Genomic DNA, 10441 nt, shown 5'->3' with positions numbered 1-10441 from the left:
GCTGTTGTTTTTGTTAGAGCTGCAATGAGTGTTTGTTAATGTTCACACACTTTGCTTGTTTTGTTTTTATTTCTTTATTTTATCAACACCCTTTGAGCCAGTGATGCTGTTGCTGTTGTTTTTGTTATAGCTGCAATGAGTGTTGTTAATGTTCACCCACTTTGCTTGTTTTGTTTTTTTTAATTTATTTATTTTACCAACACCCTTTGAGCCAGTGATGCTGTTGCTGTTGTTTTTGTTATAGCTGCAATGAGTGTTGTTAATGTTCACCCACTTTGCTTGTTTTGTTTTTATTAATTTTTTTATTTTACCAACACCCTTTGAGCCAGTGATGCTGTTGCTGTTGTTTTTGTTATAGCTGCAATGAGTGTTTGTTAATGTTCACCCACTTTGCTTGTTTTGTTTGTGTTTTTGTTTTTGTTTATCAATACCCTTTGAGTCAGTGATGCTGTTTCTGTTGTCGTTGTTATAGTTGCAATGAGTCTTATTAATGTTCACCCACTTTGCTTGTTTTGTTTGTGTTTTTGTTTGTTTTTTTTTTCATCAACACCCTCCTAGTCAGTGATAGTGTTGCTGTTGTTTTTGTTATAGTTGCAATGAGTCTTAATAATATTCACCCACTTTGCTTGTTTTGTTTGTGTTTTTGTTAGCTTTTTTTTCATCAACACCCTCTGAGTCAGTGATAGTGTTGCTGTTGTCGTTGTTATAGTTGCAATGAGTCTTATTAATGTTCACCCACTTTGCTTGTTTTGTTTGTGTTTTTGTTTGTTTTTTTTCATCAACACCCTCCTAGTCAGTGATAGTGTTGCTGTTGTTTTTGTTATAGTTGCAATGAGTCTTAATAATATTCACCCACTTTGCTTGTTTTGTTTGTGTTTTTGTTAGCTTTTTTTTCATCAACACCCTCTGAGTCAGTGATAGTGTTGCTGTTGTCGTTGTTATAGTTGCAATGAGTCTTATTAATGTTCACCCACTTTGCTTGCTTTGTTTGTGTTTTTGTTAGCTTTTTTTTCATCAACACCCTCTGAGTCAGTGATAGTGTTGCTGTTGTCGTTGTTATAGTTGCAATGAGTCTTATTAATGTTCACCCACTTTGCTTGCTTTGTTTGTGTTTTTGTTTTTGTTTATTAACACCCATTGAGTCAGTGATGCTGTTGCTGTTGTTGTTATTATAGTTGCAATGAGTGTTTGTTAATGCTCACCGACTTGGCTTGCTTTGTTTGTTTTTTGTTTTTTGTTTTATCAAAACCTTGTGAGTCAGTGATGCTGCTTTTGTTATTTTACTTGTAATTAGAGTTGTTACTGTTCAGCCGCTTTGGTTGTTTTTTAATCTATCTTATTTTATCACCACTCTCTGATTCGGTGATGATGTTGCTGATGCTGTTGTTGTTGTTTTACTTGCAATGATAGTTGTTACTGTTCAGCAACTTTGCTTTTATTCGTTTTTGTTTGTGTGTTTGTTAGTTGTTTTTTTTTTATCAATATCCTCTGAGTCAGTGATGCTGTTGCTGATGCTGCTGTTGCTGTAGTTGGTTTTTATGCTTGCAATGAGAGTTGTTACTGTTCACCCACTTTGCTTGTTTATAATCTATTTTATTTTGTTAACACTCTCTGAGTCAGTGATGTTGTTGTTGTTATTATGCTTGCAATGAGAGTTGTTACTGTTCACCCAGTTTGCTTGTTTTGTTTTTTTATTTGTTTTGTTTTTTTTTCTTTTTTGTTTTTGTTTTGTTTGTTTTTTTTATCAATACCCTCTGATTAAGTGATGCTGTTGCTGTTGTTATACATGCAATGGTTGTTGTTACTGTTCAGCCACTTTGCTTGTTTTTTTTAATCTGTTTTGTTTTTTCAACACTCTCTGAGTCAGTGATGCTGATGCTGTTGTTGTTATTATGCTTGCAATGAGAGTTGTTACTGTTGTAGTTATGTCTGTCATTTGTCCTTGTTAGCAAGTTCTATTTGCCCTCTCTTGCCTTTTTTCAACACAGTTTCTTTCTTTGAGTCATATGGTTGCGAGATCCTCTCAAACTCCATCTCTTTATTTATTTGTTTCTTTTTTTTTTCTCATTCTCCTTCTCATAATAGCAATCACTGTTGCCACCATGCATGTAATGCTAGTTGCTCTCGTTCTTCTTCTTTTGCTAGTGCAAGCTTTGTTTCTTCTTGTTGCTCTCTTTACTTTCTTCTTGCTCTTTTGCAGAGGACTCGAAAAAACACAGCTCTTCGCTGTAGTTGTGTTTCTCATCAATCCACGCAACATTCCAGGATTGGATACAGGCAGAAGAAAAAAAACTCTCACTAACTGTTTTCTTTTTTTTTTAGCTTAAACCGTTGCAAACAAACACCTGAACATGTCTTCTTCACAAGAAAACAACTCTGTTGTTGCTTCTTCTCCAAACTCTAAAGCAAAAAAAAAGAAAAGAAAGCAGTCACAAGAACAGAGAGACTTAAAGCTCAAAAACAAAGTCAGGGCCGCATTAGTTGCAGCGTGTGGCTCCGTAAACAGGGTTGTACCTTTCTATGGTACCAAGAAGAGGTACGCTGTTAGCTGTCCGATGCCTTTGTGCAAACATTCGTCCACAAGCATTAAAAGACACTTGACTAAAAAAGATCATTCTTGGACTTTGGATGAAGCTTCCATCTTTTACTCTGCAATGGTCAGGAAGTTTCAGCATGCTCGTCTCGAACGCAAGTCCGGCTGTCCAAAACCTTACCCCTGTTTGCAATGTTGGAAGTATTACGACCGACTGGACATACACTTGAAAGAGACTCATTTCTACGATTCCAAGATGATCAAACAAAAGATTGCAGAGGCAAAGCGATACGACAACGAGAAGCTCTATGTCCCTCAATTTATTCGACCTGCCTTCTTTGGTATTAAGCCAGTAGCTGAACAAGCGTCTGCATCAGGCTCTGCATCCTCTGCTCCTGGGCCTTCCTCCTCTTTTTCTTCTCCGGTTCTTTCCTCTGATCCTCTTTTAAGCTTGCCCTCACCAGTTGCTGGTTCGTCCGAGGCTCCTTCTGCAAACCAATGCACCTCTGTAGAAAACAAAGAGCTGAACACCGAATCCGTCCTTGACTCTGATTTCGATTCCTTAGAGCACTTGGTTTCCAGCTCCTATGTCTTGACCGAAGAAAAGAGACTCTTGTTTCAGCTGGACAAAGATGCTTTTCACTTTTATTACCAGTCAGCAGATGAGCTCTTCAGAGACTTTGAAAAGTGGCTTGTGGTAGCCAACAACAACACTTGGTCACAAGCAAAAATCTACAAAAATGCAGTTGTGGAAATATTGACTTGTTGTGACAGCACGTTGACGCTGCACCCAAACGCCCTCACCAATTCCAATGTTTTGGAGGATAGATACTTCTCCTTGCACTTTAAGAAAATTCAGCTCAATTCCAAGCTGAGTGAACTTGACCAAACAAAAGCCATGTCTTGTCACACGTTGTACAACCGCCTCGTCTCCCTTTGTCTCCTGTTTCGTTTCAGTGAAGCCAGAAACGTCTATTTCGGACTTTCTCATGAGGCCATCCGACGTTTGCGCTGCAAGGTGGATGAGTTGCGAAAAGTGCTGAGGCCCTTTCGTTCTTTGAGGAGGAGCCTTGTGAAAAGAAGAAAAAGCATCAACATCATCAATGTCAGTTTGCTGACCGAATATGGCAAGTCTGCATACGTAAGAGACTTAGTGGAATCGATTAGAAAGGCGTCTCTTCCGCTGACTAGAGACAATGCTGTGTCTCTACGAAACCATCTTCTGCTCTCTGTCACTGTAATTAACAGTTTAAGAAAATCTAACATTGCTCTTTTAAACATTAGAGACTACATGGCTGCTGAGAAGAGTGAGTGTGGATATTGCATTGTGCAAGAGCGCTACAAAACAGCATACAAGTACGGAGCCAAAAACATTCTAGTGCCGAACGACTTGAAAGTGTTGATCGATATTTATTTGCTGAGATACAGAGACCTTCTTGTCAACGACTCTCACTACATGGCTGCAGACACCAAGACTGTTTTGGAGTTGAGCGACTGCTACAGGCCCCTTTTTCCTTCGGTGAGAGCCAACAAAGACGAAGGTGTGACACTAGGTGCAACTAGAGTGCCTGTTTACCAGATGGGTTCCTCTGCTATCACCTCTAGCCTGACGTCCTGCTTCAGAAAAAGCCAAGTAAACATTCCCATGAAGCGTCTTACTCCCACTTGCATTCGCGGTTCGATAGCCACTTACTTTGCCAACAACAGCAAAGAAGATCGCGAGCGGTTTGCTACACTCTACATGAAGCACAGCAGACACACAATGGATAGCTTTTATGTGTCCCAGTGGAACGCTGCAGAGGAGTTGCGCTTTGCCCTGGGCATCGGACAGTCCTTCGGAGTCATAGAGTCTTTGACTGTTGAAAAGTCTGAGAGACCACCAAAGGAGGAGAAGGATGTGATGGACTGGCTCCGAACTAATGCAGAGGAGTACGGTTTTCATGATGTTGAGGACATTTTTGAGGAAGATTCAGACTCCGGTTCTGACTCTGAAGAATGTGCTGCTACTTTCGGTTGTACCACAGTGGTTCCATTTTCTCCAGCTGTAGAAAACAATGCTCCTTTAGAGGACAGCAACGAACATGTTGTAGATTTCTTGTGTGAACCTAGCTCAACTCCTGTTTCGTCTGTTCCTTCTGAACAAACAATCGCTGGTCCAGTTCTTGAACTATCCTCTGCTCTTGCACAACTAGTTCCTAATGAACAAGCTGTTTGTATGGATGTAGATCAGACTCTAGCTGTTCCTGTTGGCACAGCTTGTTCTCCTCTTGCATTAACATTATTTCCTGATGAACCGGATTTTATTGAACACCATGCACAACTTTCTCCAGTTTACTTTAGTGAGCAAGTGGTTGCCAAACCTGTTTCTGCTGCTCCTGCTGAACAAGTTGCTTTCAGTCCTTCAAAAGAGGTTTTTTCTGTTCTGCTGGAAACAGTGTCTAATGTTGCTTCACAGCAAGATAATCTTATGGCTGTCACACGTGTTTTCCATGCTCCTCCTGAAGCTGCTCTTCTTGAACCTGCTCTTCTTGAACCTGCTCTTCTTGAACCTGCTCATAAGCAAGTGGTTGCCAAACCTGTTCATGTTGCTCCTTCTCTGCAAGTTGTTTTTAATCCTTCAAAAGAGGTCTTTTCTGTTCCTCTGGCTCCTAATCTTGTTGCTCGTCAGCAAACGATGGCCAAACCCAGTTTGTTTCTTTCAGCTGTTCCAGTCCAACAGGCTGGTACTGTTCTTGAAAAACAGCCCTCACCTGGTGCTGTTCAATCTGTTGGTAGTCTATTTAGCCAAAGTCTTGCTTGTACATCCAGAGGTAAATTCTTTTTGATTTTTGATTTTTATGCAAATCTCAACACGCTTTCAAAAAATAAAAATGCCCAAATTAACTCCTTGCCCTATTGTTATTGTTAAAGCTGTAAAAAAAAAAAAAAAAAAGAAAAACAATAAAAAAAACAAAAAAAAAACAAAAAAAACAACACAGAAGTGTGTATGTATTTGTTGCAGGACTAATTCTGTGATTGCTTAAATGTTTACACAAGTGAATGATACTAAAACTGATTATGTTTTAGAAGTAAAAGATCCAAGAAGAAAAAAAATCAAGTTGGAAATGCCATCTTTTACTCAAGAACACATCGGTAATGTAAAACCTAATTTATACAAACATATATAAACACAAACCTCTTCTTGCACAATTTCAGATGGTTAACTGTTAATAAAAACTTGCCATCATTGCTAAGTGCACTTTTAGAAAGTTGTGTCTACCCGATTTCTAATGATGAAGTTAGAAACTTCACCGTTAGAAATCATGCACAGCTTGTTATTATCTCTAACACTTAGAAACTGTTGATGGTTTTTTTATGAATTAGAAAAATGAACATGGTTTTATTTTATTTCAGGATCAACTCAGCCAAGAACAAAGGAAAACAAAGCAGAAGTTAGCCAATGCCAATTAGGTAATCTTTCAAAAACCAGTTGTTGCTATCAGTGCAAACAATAAGGTCAACAAAAAAAAACAAATAAAAAAACAAAATTAATCTTGTCATGCTTCAGAACCAAATGAATATTCGATTTAATCTCTTTGTGTTATGACTTGAGTTTGTAAAATTTTAGATGAAATAGTTGAAAAGCTGAATGCTTGCCCTGGCCACAACGAATGGTTCAACACCAGAAGTTTTCCACGATGTGCAGCTTTGGTGTTGGCATACATCTTGCAAGACGTGTTTACAGATGTAAGCTCAAGTTGCTCGTACAAAGATTACCTTGGCATCTTGGCAAATCATAGCAGTGACAAGCTCATTCATGTCTTGCAAAAGTACTCCTACCGAAGCCATATTAAAGACAAAATTAAAAACATGAAGCTAAAAATTCAAAAAGAGGGTAGTTTAGAAAAGTTTGTTCAATATGGCAATATAGTGAGACCATTTATGTAGTTTAGAAAAGTTTGTTCAGTTTGGCAATAAAGATGGGCCTTTTGTGTAGTTTGTTTTCTCTATGCTTTTGCAAATATATTTATCTGTTTCGCTAAATACATAATAAACAAGAAGTTCTGTTAAACTGTTCTCACATTTCTTATTTAAAGATAGTTCAAACTTTTTTTATCTTTAAAAAAAAAAAAAAGTCGTTTTGTTATTCTGTTAACACTTTTAATAGAGTTGCATTTAGAATTATTTCTGATGTTTTTAAGAGTTTGTTAAAAAGCAAATTAATATTTTCTGTGATGTTAAACTGCATAAGTGAAATTTAAAAAAGGAAAACTGCTCCAACCATTTTTCGGAAAAAGAAATCAAAAAGTTCCTTATTTTAAAAGATCTAGACATCCATTTCTTCTTCAGCAAAATAGCGAGGCTTTTTTTATGAACTCTTACTCTCTATTTTTTCATATATTTACACAAAGGATTTTATTTAGTTCAATGTAAACATACATAGAAGTATATTATGTTTTTTTTTTGTTTTTTTTTTTTTTATGGTGTCTAACTTTTGTTTCACTTCTATTTTATTTTACGTTTATCTTGTATTTTATCATGCCTTATTGGTTTTTGCGTTTTGTGATGTCAAGCTGCGTAAGCTAAACTTAAAAGAGGAAAACTACGCTAACTTTTCTTTGAAAAAATATTCAAAAAGTACCTTAAAAGAGAAAGCACACGAATTTAAAAAGTTGTATCTTGCCATCCAATTCTTCTTCTGCAAAGTAGTGAGGCTTTTGCTCTCTAACTTATCTCTATTTACGCAAAGGGTTTTATTTCAATGTAAACACGTATAAAAGAATACTTTGTTAAAAATAATGTTAAAGGAGTTGCGTAAAAAAAACGTCTGAATAAACTTTCTTTACAAAAAAAAACAACTAAGAAACAAGCGCGCCTAAGAAAAACCAGATCGCGATTCACTAAGTCAATAGACGAAAGAAACAAACTTTAAAAAGTCTTTCTAGACAACAAATTCTATTTTTGGCAATGCAGTTTTTGTATTTATGCAACCTATCTTTTGTTTCACTTCTACTTTATTTTACGTTTACCTTGTATTTTGTCTTGCCTTTTTGCGTTTTGTGATGTCAAGCTACATAATCTAAACTTAAAAGAGGAAAACTAGGCTAGTAGAATATTATGTTGTTGGTTTTATATGCAGCCTAACTTTAGTTTCATCTATATTTTGTTTTGCGTTTATCTTATATTTTATCTTGTCTTTTTGAGTTTTGTGTTTTGTGATGTCAAGCTACATAAGCTAAACTTTAAAGAGGAAAACTACGCTAACCTTTTTTTGAAAAACTATTCAAAAACTACCTTTAACAAAGTAGCGGGGCTTTTTATGCACTTTTACTCTCTAACATACCTATATTTGCGCAGAGGATTTTATTTAACTCAATGTAAACATACGTAGAAAAATATTGTTACCCGTTTATTTTATGCAGCCTAACTTTAGCTTCATCTGTATTTTATTTTACGTTTATCTTATATTTTATTTTGTCTTTTTGAGTTTTGTGTTTCTTTGTGATGTCAAGCTACATAAGCTAATGTTAAAAGAGGAAAACTACGCTAACCTTTTTTTGAAAAACTATTCAAAAACAACCTTTAACAAAGTAGCGAGGCTTTTTATGCACTTTTACTCTCTAACATACCTATATTTGCGCAGAGGATTTTATATAACTCAATGTAAACATACATAGAAAAATATTGTTACCCGTTTATTTCATGCAGCCTAACTTTAGCTTCATCTACATTTTATTTTACGTTTATCTTATATTTTATTTTGTCTTTTTGAGTTTTGTGTTTTGTGATGTCAAGCTACATAAGCTAATGTTAAAAGAGGAAAGCTACGCTAACCTTTCTTTGAAAAACTGTTCAAAAACTACCTTAGACATAATCTAGATTTAAAAGAGGAAGACTACGCTATTTTTGCTTTGAAAAAACTTTCGAAAACTACCTTAATCGATAGAGATAGCACACGATTTTAAAATGTTGTATCTAGTCATGCACTTCTTTTACACCAAAGTAGCGAGGCTTTCTATGCACTTTTACTCTCTAACATAGCTATTTTTGCGCAAACGGTTTTATTTATTTCAATTTAAACATGCCTAGTAGATTATTATGTTGTTGGTTTTTTATGCAGCCTAACTTTAGTTTCATCTATATTTTATTTTGCGTTTATCTTATATTTTATCTTGTCTTTTTGAGTTTTATATTTTGTGATGTCAAGCTACATAAGCTAAACTTTAAAGAGGAAATTTACGCTAACCTGTCTTTGAAAAACTATTCAAAAACTACCTTTAACAAAGTAGCGAGGCTTTTTATGCCTTTTTACTCTCTAGCATACCTATATTTGCGCAGAGGGTTTTATTTAATTCAACTTAAACATACCTGTTAGATTATTATGTTGTTGGTTTTTTATGCAGTCTAACTTAAGCTACATCTATTTTTCATGTTACGTTTGTCTTATATTTTATTTTATGTTTTTGTGTTCTGTGATGTCAAGCTACATAAGCTAATGTTAAAAGAGGAAAGCTACGCTAACCTTTCTTTGAAAAACTATTCGAAATCTATTTTTGAGATAATCTAGATTTAAAAGAGGAACACTACGCTAATTTTGCTTTGAAAAAACTCTCGAAAACTACCTTATTCGATAGAGATAGCACACAAATTTAAAAAAGTGTATCTAGTCATCCACTTCTTCTACAGCAAAGTAGCGAGGCTTTCTATGCACTTTTACTCTCTAACATTATGCATTTTACTCTCTATTTTTGCGCAAAGGGTTTTATTTAATTCAATTTAAACATGCCTAGTAGATATTTTATGTTGTTGGTTTTTTATGCAGCCTAACTTTAGCTACATCTATTTGTCTTATATTTTATTTTATGTTTTTGTGTTCTGTGATGTCAAGCTACATAAGCTAATGTTAAAAGAGGAAAGCTACGCTAACTTTTCTTTGAAAAACTATTCAAAATCTACCTTTGAGATAATCTAGATTTAAAAGAGGAACACTACGCTAATTTTGCTTTGAAAAAACATTCGAAAACTACCTTATATTTTATCTTGCCTTTGTTAGTTTTGTGTTTTATTATGTCAAGCTTCATAATCTAATCTTAAAAGAGGAAAACTGCGCTAACTTTCCATTGAAAAAGTACTCAAAAAGGACCTAAATCGATATAGATAGCTCACGATTTTAAAAAGTTGCATATAGTCATCTTCTTCAGCAAAGTATCGAGGCTTTTTATGGATTTTTACTTTAACAAAGTTGCGAGGCTTTTAATGCTTTTTTACTAACATACCTATATTTGCGCAAAGGATTTTATATAATTCAATTTAAACATGCCTAGTAGATTATTATGTTGTTAGTTTTTTATGCAGCTTATCTTTAGTTTCATTTATATTATGTTTTAGGTTTATCTTATATTTTATCTTATCTTTTTGAGTTTTGTGTTTTGTGATGCCAAGAATTTTAAGCTAAACTTAAAAGAGGAATGCTACGCTAACCTTTCTTTGAAAATCTATTCATAAACTACCTTAGACAAAAGCTAGATTTAAAAGAGGAAAACTACGCTATTTTTGCTTTGAAAAAACTTTCGAAAACCACCTTAATCGATAGAGATAGCACACAATTTTAAAAAGTTGCATATAGTCATCCACTTCTTCTGCAGCAAAGTAGCGATGCTTTTTATGCACTTTTTCTCACTAGTTTGCTTATATTTACGCAAAGGAATTCATTTAATTCAATCCAAGCATATATAGAAGATTATTATGCTATGATTTTTTTTTTCTTTTATGCAGCCTAACAATTATTTCACCTATATTTTATTTTACGATTAACTTTTATCTTACTTTTCTTTTTTGAGTTTTGTGTTTTGTGATATCAAGCTACATAAACTAAACTTTAAAGAGGAAAACTACGCTAACCTTTCTTTGAAAAACTATTCAAAAACT

At 34.8% G+C, this 10441-nt stretch overlaps 1 protein-coding gene across 1 annotated transcript; it reads left to right on the top strand.

Moving 5' to 3' along the window:
• The first annotated feature begins 937 nt into the window (after nucleotides 1-937).
• Nucleotides 938-6647, top strand: LOC149876121 (uncharacterized). The gene is made up of 4 exons (XM_090075692.1): nucleotides 938-5343; nucleotides 5600-5665; nucleotides 5927-5983; nucleotides 6141-6647. The coding sequence occupies exons 1-4, from the start codon at nucleotides 2352-2354 to the stop codon at nucleotides 6458-6460; spliced, it is 3435 nt and encodes a 1144-aa protein (XP_089931818.1). The 5' UTR covers nucleotides 938-2351; the 3' UTR covers nucleotides 6461-6647.
• Nucleotides 6648-10441: the final 3794 nt, after the last annotated feature.

Source organism: Hydra viridissima, unplaced genomic scaffold (assembly GCF_058129835.1).
Source record: "Hydra viridissima isolate aposymbiotic clone 2 unplaced genomic scaffold, HvirCarnegie_v1 scaffold_30, whole genome shotgun sequence".
Lineage (NCBI taxonomy): Eukaryota > Metazoa > Cnidaria > Hydrozoa > Anthoathecata > Hydridae > Hydra > Hydra viridissima.
The sequence above is the reverse complement of the archived record's forward strand: the minus strand, read 5'-3'. Positions and strand labels throughout refer to the sequence as shown.

Excerpts from the sequence above, each read along its gene's own strand:
- LOC149876121 (XM_090075692.1), top strand. The coding sequence starts at position 2,352 with ATGTCTTCTTCACAAGAAAACAACTCTGTTGTTGCTTCTTCTCCAAAC. Across the intron at positions 5,666-5,926 it reads TTTTACTCAAGAACACATCG|GATCAACTCAGCCAAGAACA; the intron begins GTAATGTAAAAC and ends ATTTTATTTCAG. Across the intron at positions 5,984-6,140 it reads AGTTAGCCAATGCCAATTAG|ATGAAATAGTTGAAAAGCTG; the intron begins GTAATCTTTCAA and ends GTAAAATTTTAG.